Here is an 18,203-nt window from a genome sequence, read left to right on the forward strand (position 1 = left end):
CTCAGCAGCTCTGCCTTGTCATCGTCCATGCCACTGAAATCTAGATTTGTCTGAGGAGCTTGATTAACTGTACACACTGCTAACACCTGCTTAGAAATAGAGCGAGGGACAGGCGCTTCCAATCAGGGCTGTGTGGGCGGAGTACGTGACTGGGGTGCAGAATTCTGAAGCTGGGATGGGATGTGTGAGGGTATGCATGCACACATGCATGTGTGTATACGTGTGTGCATGCATGTGTGTGCGTGTGTGTATTGCGTATAGGAGGAGGCAGGATGTCTTTACAGCACCGAGCTGTTTAGGAAACTCTGGTCAAGCTTTGCAAGGCCTGGGGGCCCATCCAGACTGCCATTAGCTTCCAGATGATGGAAGGCACCTTCTGATCGAGGTTAGGACACAGAATATCTAAAAATAATGCAATCTATACAGGTAGTAGTTTCCTACGAATCAAATTGAGCAAGGTTTGGTGGAGGTAAAATTCATTTTCACAATGTGTTGATGAAGTCAAATATATCCCCACTACTCTTCCAACGTATAACCACTATAAAAAGGGTCACGAGAAATTGAGCAAGCACCCTTTGCTAAAAGTTAGTCTGCAAGACGTGGTTGTGTGATTGACATATGTGCAAGTTGGGAAAAGCTCCATTTCTGTAACGGGGACAGGGGGACTGCAAGAGGCAACTGTCTTGGTCACTCAGGTCCCCTCACTGAACTCCAAATGCCTCCCAAACCATGTTCTGCGACCCCTGCCCTGGACAAGAACTGTTCCAAAGAGAATGTTGTTGGTAAATGAGAGACGATACTAATAAATGTGGCAGAGTCTATGAAGCACATGTTCCAAAGGCATCCATGTAACCTCCTCACTGAATTGTGCCCCTATTCACACAGCTTTTTGGAGGGATAGTTGGCCTGGTTTGGAACTCAGACACTCAGTCATTGTCCTGTGCACCTTGACAACCGTGATACAAATAATAGCCATTTAAGTTGCAAAGCAGGGAGGCAAGCGGTAGAAAGTGAGCAGGGCACTTGCCTTGCATGTGGCTGACCCATGTTTCATCCCCAGCACCCGTAGGGTTCCCCAGGCCCTGCCAGGAGGGACCCCTGAGTGCAGAGCCAGGAGTAACTCCTGAACACCACTGGGTGTGGCCCCAACAACTAAATACTAATAAAACTATAAAAGGTTGTTTCAATCCCAGTAGGTGTCATTGACTCCCCAAAGCCAACCCAAGAGGAGGGTTCTAGGCCTAACGCCTACTTGCTGCACGAAGAAAGAATAAATGACTAAAGGATTTAAAAGGTGCCCTCTGCCGAGACCTGGGTCTGGAGGTTTCCTGGGAGGACTACCCATACCTGCACGTTTGCCAGAGTGCCAGTGCTCCCTGTTGAACTCCAACGGGCATGAACCCGATATCTTTGGGGCAACCGAGCTGTAGTGCCACATTCAGCCATTGCTCTGGAGATTATAACACATCTGTGGAAGTTAAGATGCACCCAATCAGCAGGGTTTCTCAGGCTCTACCATGTGCCACGCGTGCTGGGTGCCCAAGGGAAAGAGTGCCCTGTTTTTGCTTCCCAAGGGTGGGGTGGCACTGTTTCGTGGGAACCTGGAGGCAGGTGGTCTGCAGTTCAAATGCTGCCTCTACCTCCCACCCCACTTTTTTTTCAAATTTTTTAATGAATCACCGTGGGGTACAGTTACAGACTTACAAACTTTCGTGCTTACGTTTCAGTCATACAATGATCGAGTACCCATCCCTCCACCAGTGCCCATTCTCCACCACCAATGTTCCCAGTATCCCTCCCAACACGCCCCCCCAATTCCTCCCCAACCCCACCTCTGTGGCAGGAGCATTCCCTTTTACTCTCTTACTCTCTCCTGTAGGGTGTTGTGGTCTGCAATGCAGGTATTAAGTGGTCATCATGTTTGGTCCACAGTCTATTTGCAGCACACATCTCCTATCCCGAGCGGGCCCTCCAAACACCTTTTACTTGGTGGTCCCTTCTCTATCTGGGCTGCCTTTTCCCCCAGCATGTGAGGCCGGCTTCCAAGCTGTGGTACCTCCCACCCTTTTCCATGACTGCCACGGCCAAGTTGCTTCCCCTTTAAAACACCCCCACCTGTTATACAAGGAACAAAGAACGCCTCCTTACAGAAGCAGCAGGAGAAAGGAGTGAATTCACACTTGTGAAGGTTCTTCTCACCGCCCCGCTCCTCTCTCCTAGCCCTGCTGCTTCTGGCGGAGCCATCCAGGTTTTCTGCAGAGTTCTAGGAAAGTTAAAATAGCAGAATCCGAGACTTCTGGGTAATTGAAGTGTTCTGGTGTGTGTTTTTCCCCTTTCGGATATCCTACCCCACTTACCATCTGTTTCAGAGGATCTTACACTTAATTACAATTCTCCGTCTATTGTTCTCTCATTGTTTCCCGTTTGTTCGGCTTCCCTTGCCGACAGCGTGTGTTGGCTGCCTGAATGAATGAATGGCTCCTACCTGGCGTCTTTCTCACTAGACCTGAAAATAGACTTACCCGGCGTCTGCCGCCCCCACTCGTCTCGGTGCTCCCCTCCATGCCACGTCTGTTAGAACGTTGGCTGCCTGCAGCCGGCACCTGGCACCCTGCCCCGCACCTCGTGGGTATCCGGAAATGTTTGTCAGGTTTAATTAAACCTAACTGGAGTGAACACCTCCTGCAGGAAGGAGAGGCCCACGTCTCTTCATTTTCTCCTGCCTCCACCGTTGCCCTCAGCCCCAGTGCCAGAACCGACAGCCTTTCTCAGCGCAAGGCTCCGCCAGGCGGGTGGTTCCTTTCCTACTGCTACCCAGACGTGGCTGAGCAACAGGCCCCCACCACGTGTGGAGCCCTGCCTGCCCATTAGAGCACCCTTCTTGGAGCACACCCACTGCCGCCCCAAGGAGGTGTGTTAATCCCGCTGAACAATGCGCGGTAGAAGGGGTGGCGATCAGCTCTGGGGATTTTCGCAGGGGCGTGGAAGCAGTGGTGATCTCCCTCTGGGGTTTGGACTCCTCAGTGCCTCCTTGTATGCCCCTCCCCATACCCTACACTGCCAGGCAGCGCTGGTCCTGCACAAACCCTCCTGGTGGGGTGAGGAGAACCAAGGGGTGAGGTCATTCTTTTCCTCCCTCGTGGAAGTGAAATCATGCCAACTCCTGGAAAGGAAAGGAAGAAGAGCCCCTAACCCGCTCTCCCTCTCTAGGAGCCCACGGCTTTCCTCTATCGCTTCTCCTGAGTCTAAGCTGCCCACCTCTCTAAATTCACTCCCCACCGACTCCCTGTTTCTCCTTCACCGTATACCCGGCCCCTCCATCCCCGCGGGCCTCCACTGCGCTCAGCCTCACGAAGGAAAGCTCACCGCATCTGTCCACTGCACAGTGCCAGGGTCAGGGAAGAAAACAGACCCACTCACCCCTGAGGGGTGGGAGCAGGGGGCATGGCCGTGGATGGTGGGGACATGACACCCACCAGAGCCTGCTTCAAGCTCAACCCTGTTCAGCCACAAATTCACAAAGTCCCTGGAAATGTGATGTTGGGTCCCTGTGAGGGGGTAGGGAAAGGCTCTGGCACCCACGGACGATCCCAGCTGCCATCCTCATGTGTCCTACGCGTCTGCCCCATGCACCCCACCCCACCAGGCACCACATCCCCCTGGCTTTCATTCCCACACTGTGGCCTGTTTCTCATCGGTCCTGGCCTGGCCTTATTTACTGATTTTTAGTTGGGGGAAAGGGGGGTGTGGTGGTAGACACACTCAGCAGTGCTCAGGGCCTCTTCCCTTCTTGGTGCTGGGTGGGGGGGCTCACTCCCAAGTGTGTTCAGGGGAACCTTGATGACAGGAACTGGGCCTGGGCCTCCTGTGTGCAAAGCGTGCGTTCCGGCCCTTCCTCTCTCCAACTCTGCCTGTAGAATTTGCACACGCCTCTTTCTTCCACCTGCTGTGTGCGTATCCTCCCCCTCTGGTTGCTTTCGTGGCTCACCACACGGGGTTGGTGTCCTGGCTTGAGCAGAGGCCACCTTTGCCTGGGGTGCTGGTTACTCTGTTCTGCACCCTGGGTCTGCACCTGACAATGAACCCTGTGATTCCCATGCATCTTCCACCAGGCTACACAGCCCCTGCGAGGGTGAATCCCATCTCTCCCCCCAGGGACACCCTTCTCACTACAGGCGGTGCCACTTGCCCCCCTGAGGAGACCAGGGCACCGTCCATGTCCTTCCACTAAGCTGTGCCTCCCTTTGCTTCCCTCCGGCAGCTCCTCCCACCTCCATTGAAGTGGTGGCCGCGGACACGCCAGCCCCCTTCAGTCGATACCAAGCCCAGAACTTCACGCTGGTTTGCATCGTGTCTGGAGGGAAACCAGCGCCCATGGTGAGTGCCCGCTGGGTGCCTAGTCCCTTCTCTGTGGCTTCTCGGGGGTAGCTGATGGAAATGGAGGAAGAGGGACCCCCAGTTGCCTTAGATGATGCCATTCACACCCTGACCCACCCACACGTCCTTGTGGCCCTCTTGCTCCTGTTTGCCCAGCTGCTGAGAACCCTCACATCTCTTGAATCCCAGAATTCTAGCAGCACACCAGAGGAGCATTTGTAGGGCAGCCCGACCCCAAGCATGCCCCACCCCAGTGACTGAGTAGCGTGAAGACCACCGGGGTCCAGAGAGGGGACAGGACCCACTGTGTTCCAGGGAGATCTGGGGTCAAGTCCATGTCCTTGGGCCCCAAGTCTACTGCAGAGAAGGGAAATAAGGAAAGGAATCCCGTTTTGACCTATCCTTAACTGTAGCCTCATTGCACTGAGGTCCATCTCCACTGGTTTGCGGGAGTGGACACGGCTGTATCTGCAGAGCGGGGTTCTAGCCCCGCATGCCCTGAGGGACCCTGAGAGGAGTTCTTCCCCTCTGCTCCTCGGTTCTGTCAAGAGGTTTGGGGGGGTAGGCAAGTGAAAAGGTTTGAAGCTTTGAGAAGGGCAGGCTGGTCTGGTCTGGGTGAGATGCTCCATACAGGAAACACCCAGAGGTGAAGGAAAGCAGGTCGCCTCTTGACTGATCCCTGCAGATCCTCAGTGGAACCACAGCGAGAACCTATGAACCACAGATCCATGTCAGACACATGAGCTGTTTAGAGCTTCAAGCTTGAGGGGTTTCACAGTTCTCGGGATGAGGGAGGGAGGGTGGAGCCGGGAGAATGGGGAGTCGCAAGGGCTCGCATCATTCCGGAATCTAATTGTCCCCCCCGCCAAGTGTATGGTCCAGGGCTGTGGTTGGCCCCCAGACAGTTGCACCCCAGATCTGGGCCCACAAAAGCCCAGAAGAGAACAATAAACAGGTATGGAACCCAGGGAAATGTTGGGGTGGGACCAGGGTACAGAGACCGGACTTTGGGGACCTCCCCTCCTTCTACCCACACTTTGGAGTCCCCAGGAAGTGAGTTAACAAAGCCAGCTCCAAAGTCGGCAAGTAGAGAGCTGGACATGGCCCAACCCTTCCCCTTCGGAGCCTCGGAGAAGTCCGGTCTCCCTGAAATCAGGCAGGCTGCTCTTTCCCTCAGCAGTAATTGGTTTTCTGAACACAAAGAAAGCCTCCCCATAGCCCCGGCCCTGGGACAGGGGCACCCCCGCCTCCGACACGCCGATCTGCTGCTGCCATTTAAGATGTGGCAATAAAATATCCATCTCTCTCTATAAATATATGCAAACGATCCTTATCTCCCCACATTCCAGGCAGCTGACGTTTGCCTGGGACATCAAAACTTGAAAGAATTCTTTGATATAAATTACAAACCTGCTTTTGAAGCCCTCTTCCAAAAAAAAAAAAAAAGAGAGAGAGAGAAAAGGAAGGAAAAGAACCCAAAGTAGGCTATTGTTTGCACAGACAGTGTTCGTTGTTGGCACTCCACACTCTGACAGATTGGCCACCTCCCATCCACACCCGCACCTCCCCCCTCCCTCCCCACCGCCCTCCCAGTCTTCCCCACTCCCCTGCCCCTCCCCATATCTGCCTCTCCTTCCCCCTCCCCTAAAAAGCTCCAGAGAGCTGCCTCCTACCCGCCTTTCTCCCTTCTCCCATTGATTTATTTACCTGATTTATTTTTTTAAAAAAGAAAAAATAAATAACCCCCAATCCCCACGGGCCCCTGGGCGCAGGTATCAAAATAAAAAGATTGCAAATTAAATTAAATGCCGCAGTTCGAAACTTGAATTTCCCCATTAGTCGAGAAATGGAGGAGAGGAAGCCTGGTCCTTCTCCCTCCCCTTCCCCTATCCCTCTCTCCCCCAGTGGCTCCATCTTCAGACTCCAAAAATCTGACCTCCTTCTCTCTCTCCCCACGCCCCTCCACCTCCCTGCCTTTCCACTGCTGTCTCCCCTGCTTTGCTTGGACCTCCACCCCTTGTGCCCGGAGCACCCCCTCGGAGACCAGGTGGAGGCCTGGGCCATGTCCTGCCCCCCTGGTTCTGTACCTCGTTTCCTGGCACCCAATAGTGCCAGAAGTCATCCCTGAGCCCCACTACAAGTTGGGAACTCAAGAGGACTCAGCCCGTAGTAAGCAGTGCAAACAGGCTCAGGGCATCTCCCATGGAGCAGAGCTGATCCCCCGCTTCCAGGGTACTGGGGTGGGGGAGAGAAAGGTGAATCCACCTGGAAGGAAGGGTGTCTGGAAGTGTGGTTCCATGGGGAGGGACAGGGGGTTCAGATTCACCCAGCCAGAATCCCCCACGCCCTTCTTGCAATTTCAGGTCTATTTCAAGCGCGACGGGGAGCCCATCGATGCGGTGCCCCTCTCTGAGCCGCCGCTGGCCAACTCCGGCCCCCTCCACGACAGCAGGCCCTTCCGGAGCCTCCTGCACCGGGACTTGGATGACACCAAGATGCAGAGGTCACTGTCCCTGCTGGACGCTGAGAACCGGGCGGGGCACCCCTCCACAGAGCGACCCTCCCGTGGCCTGACCCAGAATCCCAGCGTCCTCCTGCAGCCCACCACCGAGAACATCCCGGAGACCGTGGTGAGCCGCGAGTTCCCCCGCTGGGTGCACAGCGCCGAACCAGTCTACTTCCTGCGCCACAGCCACTCGCCGGGCAGCGACGGCACGGTGGAGGTGCGTGCCCTGCTCACCTGGACGCTCAACCCGCAGATCGACAACGAGGCTCTCTTCAGCTGCGAGGTCAAGCACCCGGCTCTGTCCATGCCCATGCAGGCAGAGGTCACGCTGGGTAAGGCCTGGAACTGGGACTCAGGGCTGCTGGCCGCCATAGAGACAGGAGGTCAGGGAGCCAGCAGCAGCTCAGGGTTCAGGCTGGGCATCTGGGGGTTTCACAGGGGCCGCTTGAATGCAGCTCAGCCTGGCAGGAATACCATCTGGTTCCCTGCTGGATCCGGCAGCCCAGTGCTGGGGCCTGGGTGTTGGGGGCCACTGGGGCCACGCCTGGTAGAGCTCTTCGTGTTGAACACGGTGATGGAGATCCAACTCAGAGCTGCACACATTGGACACGTCCTCTGCCATTGGAACTATCTTTCTAGCTCCTCCTCCTTCTCCTTCTTCCTTCTTCTCCTTCTACCCCTTTTTTCTTTCTCCTCTTCATCCTTCTCCTCCTCCTTCTCCTTCTTCTCCTCCTTCTCCTCCTCCGTCTCAATCTTTCTCCTCCTCTTTCTTCTCCTTCTTTCTCCTCTTTCTTCTCCTTCTTCTCTTTCTCCTTCTCTTCAATTTCACTTCTGCTTCTGCTTCTTCTCTTTTTCTGCTTCTGGCCACACTCAGAGGGCTTGGGGAATCATGCAGTGCCAGAAGTGAAAGGCAGGGCTCCTGCCTGCGAGTCCTTTAAGCCCCCTCCTGGCCCCTGAGAGCCGGAGTTCTCAACAAGGTTTACTGAACTGGCTTGGAGAATCTGGGGGACTAATAGCAGGCACTGGAGTATCTGCTGGGTGGAGGCCAAATCTTGGTGGTTGGAGGAGATTGTTGTCAGGAACCAAAGTGTGCAGGGGAGTTGGGCCACCAGGTTCAAGAATGCGGAAATGGAGAAGTTCCACTGGATCCACGTTAGAAAGAGTGATCTTCAAGATTGACCCAGAAAGTGGACAGCCTAGGGTGGTGTGCTGGACAAGAGAAAGACCCTCAGAACTGACGTCTCTGTCCTATTGATGTCTGGATGGAGCCCAGGGGTGCTTCTAGGCCTATGCTCCACCCCTGAGCACTGGGGTTGTCCAGGTAGGTCTTAGGAAGGTCAAGAAGACCCTCCAGATCCCAGTTAGAACATATAGAGGAAGTGGAGTGGGGGAACAAAAGACCTAGAGCTCAGGGGATCTATCCGGGGGGCCACAGACAAAGGGAGAGGGAGGGTCTTCTGGTGGATCAGGAGTCTTAAAGGTCACAGGAAGTTTTGCTAGATTGGGGGTCGGGAACACGCGGCCCCTTGCAGGGATCGATGACTAGTTTCTGGTACGATGCTAACCTTGTTGAGTGGGCAGAGAAGGGAAGGGAGGCAGGACCAGGATGCCCAGACAGCTCATAGCTCAATCTCCGTCACAGAACTCCAGCTGCGGCCCCCAGAGCAGAACACTGAGTTCCGAGTCGCCCCTCCATTCCTATCTCCTCCCTGTTGAGTCAAGATGTGGAGAAACTTCTCTCCTAGCACCGAGACCACTCCAGCCAGCTTGGGGTACTGTTGTGGGCAAAGGTGGGGCAGTGGGCATGCTGACCCCTGCTGTCCTCCTTTCCTGAGACCCTTTGGACCTTGGTCTGTGGCCTCAGCAGTGCATTCTGGAGTATTGTCCAGCAGAGGTGAGGCCTGCCCGGGCCACGCACAGGCCCTTATCACCCTTGCCCTCTCGGACAGAGCACAGGGTACGGCTATAGCCTGCCGCGGGGCTCCCAAGAGCCCCTGTTTCCAGCAAGTGCTGCAGCCTACCTCTACCCCAAATACCAAGTTAAAGGGCCTGGCAGAGCAGCTGCTGGGAGCCAAGAAGATTTGCCACGGAGAGAAGTAAGCCAACCCACCCCATTCACACCGACTACAGCAAGTTTGTGGTGGAGAAGCCCCTTGCCCAAATCACCACTTCCTAAGCAGCAAAACCGGCTCTCCTAGGGTCGACCTAACCACTGAACCATCATCAAGGTCCCTGAAGACCCCTCACTGGCCGTCCAAACCCCACAGGCCCCAGCCCACCCAGAAATAAAGGACACAGGCTAGCGTTTACCAGCCCTGCTGTGCACCAGGACCACTGTGTCACTGTCCTGCCAATCCCCTCATGTAGACTTGGTAAGGGGTAGGTGCCCCGTGAGCCCCAATCACAGACAGCAGCCCAGGAGGTGAAGTGGCCCAAGTACATGAAAAGGTGTAGAGTCAGGCTCCTGGTGTGACCCTGTGCCTTCTCTACACCCCTACACAGCCACCAGCTGGCATAGGATGACCCCTAGGCATAGCTTGGCGCCCCCATAGATACTTCAGAGTTACCAATCAGGCCAGGACCTGAGCCAGGCCTAAGCCAGGCCCCCTCAATTCTCCCACCTTACCAGCACCCCACCCCTTGCTCTGGGCCCTCCAGCCTTCCCACTGGGTTCACAGGGCACTGGGAACCAAGACTGGTGCAGAGGGGCCTCCTATACCTGTCTCATGGCATGAAAGCATGAGATGGTGCTGACCCCACAGGGTTCGAGCACCTGATGGGGACGTTGAAGGTCAGGTCAGCTGAGTGGGGCTTGTCTCCTAACCTGGGCCCTTGGCTGCTGTTGCTGAGTGGAAGATATAGCGGGCTCAGATCCCCGCCCCCAAGGAGTCTTGGAAGGCTCTAGACCTTAGCTCAGCAGGCAGCTACTCCAGGACTCCTGTGGGCCAAACTGGAGGCCTGTCTCCACTTTTCTCCCAAATCCTACCTCCAAGCTCTCCACGAGCCCCCGCTGCTCAAGCACTGAGAATCCCAACCCCTCAGAGAATCCAGGTGGTTCCTTTCTGACCCCTCGATCCAAGCACTTCCTGTCCATGCCTGGATTATGTTATTCCAGACTCCCAAGGAGACTGTTCTGCCCCCTGACTGAGCTCTGAAAAGACAAATCAGATCATGACCCACGGACACCCCCTCCCCCAAAGCCCTCCAGTGGGTGAATCAATCCAAGATTGATGAAATGGCATAATCCAGAGAGCGTCCTGCCTGCAGAGTCCGTTGATTTTTGACCATGACCCCAGGCCGTTCGATGAGAGAGAGAATTCTTTCTAAGCAAATGCCCCTGCAGAAGTGGATAAACCCAAGTGGGAAATGAGCCTGGACCTTCACCTCACAGACGCACAAGAAATGAATGACGCACAAGAATGAATTTGAGATGAGTCACCGATCACAACATAAAACTAGCATCAGAAAACATCTAGAACAAAACAGGGACGTTTCTTTGTGACACTGAAACAGGCAAGGCTTCCTTAAGGAGGTCACTGAACACACTAAACGAAAAATTGAAAAGTGGCAAATTGGCCTTAATCAAAATTCAAATCTTCTGTTCAAGACAATTTTAAGAAAATGAAAGTACATGCTGAGAGAGAAATACTCCTCATGTAAAAATAGGACAAAGTGTGCGTGTATCCAGAATGTATAAAAAATATGACAACGGGTCAGTAATGACAAGGCAACTCAATTTTAAAGGAGAGACACAAGTGGTCCCATCAGCATAGAGAAATGGCCAGGATTTCATCAAGGATGAAGAATTAAGACCTCAGGTACTATATCACAATGGGAAAAAAATGATAATACCCAATACCAGCAAGGATATAAAACAATCTGAACTCTCGCGCATTGCCAGTAGAAGTATACTACAGCTCTACTATTTTGGTTTGTAGTTTCTTACCAAGATAAAAATGCCTCCACGTCAGGGCCCAACATTTTTACTCCTAAATATTTACCTAAGAGAGAGGAAAAGCTACGTTTGCATGGATTTAATTATGAACACTCACAGCAACTTTATCTATAACAGTATCAGTCAACGCTGTGAATAGCCCAAATGTCCATAATTTGGAAAGTGGATGGGCAAGGATGCAGCTGAGCATAACTCATGTCTACCTGCAGGTAGACATTGAATTTCTCACTAATGTAGGTGCCTGAACTCCGGACACACTCAGCCACAAGGATGGAGCTTGGAAACAGGATGCGTGAAAGAGGCCCAGAATACACACCACATGGTTCCATTTCTATGAACTTCTGGAACATAAATCTCATTTCTGGTCCTAGCAATTCGGACAGAGGAGAGTGAGAAGGAACTGGAACAAGGCATCAGGAAATGTTCTAGAGTCGTGGGAGCATTCTGGAGTCGGTTGAGACGGTGGTAACTTGGCCATCGATACTTATTCAGATGGGTCAAGTTGAATACTCAGTGGTGCTTCTCCCGGTGTCACTGCCATCACATTTAGAAGCAACCCCCCAGTGGAACTCCCCCGTCATTCTTCCCTCTGCTTCATTTATGCAGCTGTGGATTTATCCAGCTCAGACCCACCTCTGGGACTTTGCACGGGTTTTTTCTTTCTGCCTAAAATCATCTTAAACCAGATCACTTCAATCACTTCATTCTTCACATCTCCCCTCAAATCTTTTACTCAGAGTGTCCTTCTTTGAACCACCTATATCAAACACACTTTTCCTCCAGCCCTAGCAACAACTCCTTGCCTTGCTTTGCTTTCTAAGCATTGAATTTTATTGAAAGTATGTATAGGGGCTGGAGCAACAGCACAGCGGGTAGGGAGTTGCACGTGGCTGACCCGGGTTCGACTCCCAGCATTCCATATGGTCCCCTGAGCACCACCAGGAATAATTCCTGAGTACAGAGCCAGGAGTGACCTCTGTGTATCGCTGGGTGTGACCCAAAAAGCCAAAAAAAATGTACATATGGGTGGAGTCTTTATCTACCTGGGTTATGTGGTACAGGGCTCAACAGTTTCTGACTATTATTTGATAGATATTTAATAATCCAAGGTTGTTGTAAAGAGTAAGTAAGAAGGGGTATTTAAGGTATTAGTGGCAGAGTGACATAGTGCATATATGCTACTAATATTACTTCTCACAGTATCTCCAGCATGGCCCTATGTATTCTTTGGCACAGATTTAAAAAAAAAATCTAGTAGGATAGAGCAGATGGAGTGAATAGGAAGGCTTCTAAATAGATAAGTGGATGGAGTATGGATGGATGGCTGGGTGGGTGGATGTCTGGTATGGAATGAGAAGTGAATGGATGATATGAACGCTTGTGGGCTGGGCAGATGGAATGTGGATTGATAAATGGTTGAGAAGGATGAACAGACAAAAGGAATGTTTGAATGGATGAATTGATGTGTGAAATGGTGGATGAATGGGTAGAAAGAATGCTTGGGTGGATGAGTGGGTGATATCACGGAATGGCGAATGAGTGGATAGAGTGAATGCTTGGATGGTCTGTGAATGGTGGATGGATAAGTGTGTGGATGGGTGAGTGGTTATCTTAGGGAATACCCAGAGTTCCCCAAGGAAATCTAAGTGAAGTTTTACAAGTCTTTCAGAAGAATACTCAGGAGAGAAGAGAAGGGCAGCATTTACCAGGATTTGGGGCACGGAACAGATGCCCGGGACTTCACAAAGCACAGAGTCCTCCTACCTCTCCCCAGTCTCACTCCAGAGCAACTCCTCAGATCCAAGAGTAGCCCGCTGGCCCCATAAACAGATGAGAAGACTGAGGCTTTGTCGCCTGCCAGAGCCAGGGAGGTTGTCTCTCGCTGGGCCCTGGACTCTGACTCTTCTCTGTACCCTGGGCAGTAGAGGTATGAAAGCCCTGGGGATGAGCACGTCCCTTCCTGTTACTCCAAGGGGTTATGTTCTCGGTCTAGGCAAGGGGCCGTAGGGCTTGACAGCCAGGAGCTGCCAATGGGCTCAAGGGTGTTGGTAGAAGTGCGAGGCCGGTTGCAGTTGGCCTGACTTCTGAAGCCCCAAGGCAGCAGGGGGACTGGAGTTGCTGGGAGGAGTCTCGGTAAAGCCAGAGTTGGTGGGAAACATCCAGAATCAGGACAGAGGAAGACAGAAGTCTTCACATCTCCACTGCAGTGGCCTCGGGGTCATCTGCACACAGGAGTCTCCAGGAGCCAGGGGCGTGAGCAGATTCTTCGGTAAAAGGAACCCCCCCCCCCCCCCCACTTCCCTCTGGAGACCTCCGTGCCATCAAGCACTGCTCCCAGCACTCCCTTGTGTGACCTCGGGCCAAGCCACAGGAGTTGGATGAGCTGCCTTGGGAGACCCAGGATGGGTGTGAGAAGCCGAGCCTGGTGCCTGCTGAAAGCTGTCAGGACCCATGGAATCTGGAGACTCGGGCCCAGGCCTGAAGCCACGAGCTGGGGCCAAGGCAGGGTCCAGTGGGGTGGTAAGGAATCGGATCTCTCAGGATACCAAGGGTGTCTGTCTTTGGCCTCTTGGCTTCAGCTTCTCCAGGACAGGGCTGGTTACAGCTGGGCCAACAGAATAACAACCCTGGCAGGGCTTCACACCTACAAATCCACCACCACTGCCTTTGAGATGTAATGAAGAAGGTGAGAGAGTGACTTGGTCGTCCCCTCCCAAGCCTTCACTTCCTTGCAGGGTCAACCTTGAAAGGTTCAGTGACTTCAGGCATAAGGGGGGCCCCCGCAGAGCAGCAGGCCCCTGGAATTTCTCTGGCAGGGGTCCACCTCAAACATGACTCCTGGATCCCTAACAGCAAGGACTCATCACTGAGCCCTGGTGCAGTGGGGGAAAGCCAGGAAAAGTGACTCATCCAAGGACACAAGACAGGACTTGCTTGGGGACCCCCAGGCCAGTGCTCCTTTCTCCTGCTGAAGGACACGATGGCAGAAGAGCAACCCCATCCTTTCCACCCCCTCCTCTCCTCCAGACAGACCCAGCGCCGCCCTCCACCGAGCTCCCTCAGCCCCGGGGGGCACATCAGCTGTCTTGCTAGCGGATTAATTAATAGTCCTTTGGTCTTGTTCTCAGAAAACGAAATTGGCAGTGCCCGGGAGAGCACACACAGCTGCGGGCTGCTCTGATTTCCACTGTGGGAGTCTGAGGGGGGAGGAGAGGCTCAAGGAGCCAGGAAGGGCGGGAAAGGAGGTCCCTCAGCTGGCCCAGGGCTTCCCTCTCCCCTCCCCGCAGATGCTGGAGAGAAGGCACAGCCTGGCACTCCCATAGGAGCTCCCCACCCAGGAAGCTCCGTGGGGTCTGCCCTTCATGTCTCAGGACCAGGCCCTGACCATTTCTCCCACCAGGGCCTCTGAGGGCCTCCGTGAGCTTCCTGTCTGGGTTGGCATGGCCGGTGATGGAAGCAACTGAGCAACTGTCCCTCCCCACCCAGCTGGACCCTGTCAGTACCTCAGAGTTGGCGGTTCATTGATTTGTGTGTGTATTGATGTCATCCCATGATGCTTCAGCACAGCCCTAAGCTGACTCAACAATGCCTTGCTGTTTTGTTTTGTTTCGTTTTGTTTGGGGTCACACCCGGCAGTACACCCAAGGTTTACTCCTGGCTCTGCTCTAAGGGAATTGATCACTTCTGGCAGCTGAGGCGGGGTTGGGGGTGGGGAGGTGGAATCATACGGGTGCTGGGAATCGAACCAGGTCAGCTATGTGCAAGGCAAGCACCCTATCTGCTATACTATTATTCCAGTCTCAGTAATTCCATGTTGATTGGGGGGGGGGGGGGCGGGGGAAGAAGTGAACAAATGATCAAATGAGTGGGGGTAAGAACCCTGGTCTGGGCAGCATGGACAACAGACTCTGGGAGTCCCCTGGAGCCCTCCTGATCCTCATGGGCCTCAGTTTCCCAACTTGGAACTTGAAGGGCCATTCCACCCATGGTGTGGAGACAGTGCTTTTGGAAAGTCTGTCTCAGCTGGGGAAAGTGTCATGGACAAGGAGTGATACGGGGGAGTGAAACAGAGGACAAGAGGAAGAGCTGGGCTGCCCCTTCCCCAATCATGAGATTCCACAAAGTCTTCATTTGTGCCAATGAGCTGGGTATGATCTGGCTTGGTCACTCCTGGCGGTGCTCACTTGGGACCATGCAGTGCCCAGGGTCAAACCTAGTGCCACGCATGCACTCAGCCCACTGGGCCATCGCCTGAGCAGGGAGCAGGACATCTGGAGCAAGAGTGAGGACACCTGAAGTTTGGTCCTGACTCACTCCCTTGCTCTGTGACCTCGGCCAAGTCCCTCTCTCTGGGTCTCAGTCAACTCAGCTGCACATTGGGAGTCAGAACGGCCTGAAGACCTTCAGTGCAAGAGGGAGTCTGCGGTACTCCATGCCCTTGCAGCTGGGGGTTGTACCCACAAGCCACTGAGCTGTCTCTCAGCATCACCCTCTGCATCCTGTCTCCACCAGCCTCTGACATCTCTGGAATGGCCGTGCCCTTCACCCCCATGTGCATGGACCTACAGGGGCAAGGTCCATGTGCTGAATCCCCAGGTGCCTGCACTACAGGGATCCACCTAGGAATGGAGGGGGCCATGAGTGCAGGCAGCGGGGAATGAATGATTGCAGGTAGCAGGAATGACTGAATGAGCCCCCTTCTCACGCCCAGCTCCAAGGCAGAGCATCCTGGGAATCCCCACTCTATGGTTGGAAGTTGCCTTTCTGGTTTCAGCTCTTCCTTCCCTCACTCAGCCCACCTTCCCCACACCTGTGCACCTCTCTGACCTGGTCTTCCTCTACCCACAGTTGCCCCCAAAGGACCGAAAATCATGATGACGCCCAGCCGAGCCCGTGTCGGGGACACTGTGCGGATCCTGGTCCACGGATTTCAGGTCAGCCTCCTCCAAACAGGGAAAGTGGGACGGGAGGGGGGGTTCAGAGCACCCAAGCCTGGAGCAGTCTACCCTGAGCCCCTTCCCTTGACCTCCAGCACGGCCAAGGTGTGTCCCCTGGTCAGCAGAAATGGCTCTGATGAGGAACAGTAAGTGCTGTTGGCCGGAGATCCTGGAACAAAACATTCCAGTTCCCGGGTGCTCCCTCTCCCTGGTCTGGGCATCACCCACTCACCTCCAGACCTGCGGGGTGACAGAGTCCTGTCGGGTCTGTGTACTCACCCCAGCCCCCTGCTCTGACCCACAGAACGAAGTCTTCCCGGAGCCGCTGTTCACGTGGACTCGGGTGGGCAGCCGCCTTCTGGACGGCAGCACCGAGTTCTCGGGAAAGGAGCTGGTGCTGGAGCGTGTGCCCGCCGAGCTCAACGGGTCCATGTACCGCTGCACTGCCCAGAACCCACTGGGCTCCACCGACACCCACACCCGGCTCATCGTGTTCGGTATGCTGTGGTGCCCTGCTGGGATGGGGTCGCCCCTAGGGTGGGCCCGAACAGGAGAGAGCCACTGCCAGGCACTCTTTAGTTCCCTAGTAACAGCTATTGATGGTGTTTGAGCCCCAGAGTTTGGCGTCCAGACCACAGATGCACCCCTTAGCAGCCGGGCAGCCTCAGGGCAATTCTTCCCCTCCCTCAGTTTCTCCATCTGTAGAATGGGGCTCCCGGCTCGCAGAGGCCTCTCAGCTGACTGACTCAGCATGGGGCAGGTGCGGGACAAAAGAAGGCATGTTTCCCTGATCCCAGTGCTTCCACTCTCTGTTCTCCCCAACAGAAAACCCAAATATCCCGAGAGGAACAGAGGACTCCAATGGTAAGTTTCCCCCATTCCAAGGCTATGAAGCTCTAGACACCCACCATCACCACCAACACCTGTGTATACTCTTGAACTCGCGGGGGACTGGCAACTGTCCACTAGTTAGGCAGAGTTCTGGTTGGTCGAGGTGGCCAGGTGTGCGCATTTGGCCAATAAGGAGGGACTCTGGGAGCTGGAGCGATAGCACAGCGGGTATAGGGCGTTTGCCTTGCACGCAGCCAACCCAGGTTCGATCCCCAGCATCCCATATGGTTCCCTGAGCACTGCCAGAAGTAACCCCTGAGCATTGCTGTGTGTGACCCAAAAAGGAAAAACAAAAGAGGAACTCTGCACCCCTGGCATCTTGGGGGATGCTCTAGAGACCCCCCTCACTTTCTACAGAAACTCCTCCCCTCGGAGCACAAAGAACTCTGCTGCCTGGCACCCGCACACCTGGGGGAGGGGCTGCTCAGCATTGCCAGTGGCCTTCTGGGGCTCCAGGTCTCTCCACACATAGCAGGTGCAAGATAGACACAGTGGCCAGAGTCTGTCCCCTCAGGCCAGATGCCGCTTCCCTCCTGCTGGCTCTGTCCTCCCAGGCTGAGCTGACTCTCACCGTCCCATGCAGACGGCCCCATTCCCACACCCCAAGGTGTCCTGGAAGGTCCTGGTGGTCACCAGCAGGCCCAGGGCAGTGACGGTGTCACACAGTGAGGTGAACCAGGGCATAGAAGTGGCGGTGAGGTGGGTGCAGCCCAGAGAAGTGGGGGTGAGAGTGGGTGCAGTTCCATTCTGCACCCAGACCCGGCGGGACCTTGGCACCTCCAGTGCCACCAGAGAATGTCTCACGGGTATGTGAGATGGGCTCTGAGCCTCCCCTTTGTCCCTCTGTCCCCGCCCCTCGCAGGTTCTGTCCCTGGCCCTGCTGGCGTCCGGCTCACCTTGGTGCTCGCCCTGACAGTGGTCCTGGAGCTGACGTGAAGGCCCGGCCTGGCCCTGACTCCATCGGCACTGACACCTCCACCATCAGCTTCATTTCTTTTCTAAACGATTTCCAGTCTGGTTCTTAGTCTCTTTCTGTCCGTGTCTTGGCTTCTTCAATCGGTTTGATTAAAACAAACAGAACAATTTTCCCCACCTGGGTCTGTGGCTCTGTGTTCTTCGCGTGCTTTCTGGCAGGAGCCTAATAGCAGCTGTGGAAGGGGTGTGGGGGGTGAAGGCAGGGTCCCAGGGGGTGGGAGGGTGGGTGCAGGTCATCAGTGCTGTGGGCAAGTGATCAGACATTGTTGCAGGAAGCTGAGTATCACCACCTGCTCGTGGGGCAGTGACACAGGTAACACACACACACACACACACACACACACACACACACACACCGTAGCTCAGAGTCGGCCCCAGTGCTCCCATGAGGATGTTTGCTGTCATAGTCAGGAGGAAGTAGATCCGCAGTATAGATCGTCTATACTCAGGCGTCTCCTCCTCAGGGTATTGCTCTGCCCAGTCTCCCAGGGCAGTGAACATGGACACCAGGGCCTCTGCTGGTAGCTGGACTAAACCCCAGACAATGCTAGTACCATTAAGG

General features: G+C 54.5%; 1 protein-coding gene across 1 annotated transcript in view; it reads left to right on the top strand.

Annotated features, from left to right (window-relative positions):
• The window catches only part of IGSF21 (immunoglobin superfamily member 21), a 246,518-nt gene extending 228,760 nt beyond the window's left edge, over positions 1-17,758 (top strand). The window contains exons 5-10 of the mRNA XM_056123072.1: positions 4,262-4,377; positions 6,741-7,215; positions 15,687-15,772; positions 16,080-16,272; positions 16,601-16,639; positions 17,529-17,758. Of these exons, the coding sequence (XP_055979047.1) occupies positions 4,262-4,377; positions 6,741-7,215; positions 15,687-15,772; positions 16,080-16,272; positions 16,601-16,639; positions 17,529-17,602 (983 nt within the window). The 3' untranslated portion in view covers positions 17,603-17,758. The remainder of the gene's footprint in view (positions 1-4,261; positions 4,378-6,740; positions 7,216-15,686; positions 15,773-16,079; positions 16,273-16,600; positions 16,640-17,528) is intronic.
• Positions 17,759-18,203: the final 445 nt, after the last annotated feature.

This window comes from Sorex fumeus, unplaced genomic scaffold (genome assembly GCF_029834395.1).
Source record: "Sorex fumeus unplaced genomic scaffold, SorFum_2.1 ptg000047l, whole genome shotgun sequence".
Taxonomy (NCBI): domain Eukaryota; kingdom Metazoa; phylum Chordata; class Mammalia; order Eulipotyphla; family Soricidae; genus Sorex; species Sorex fumeus.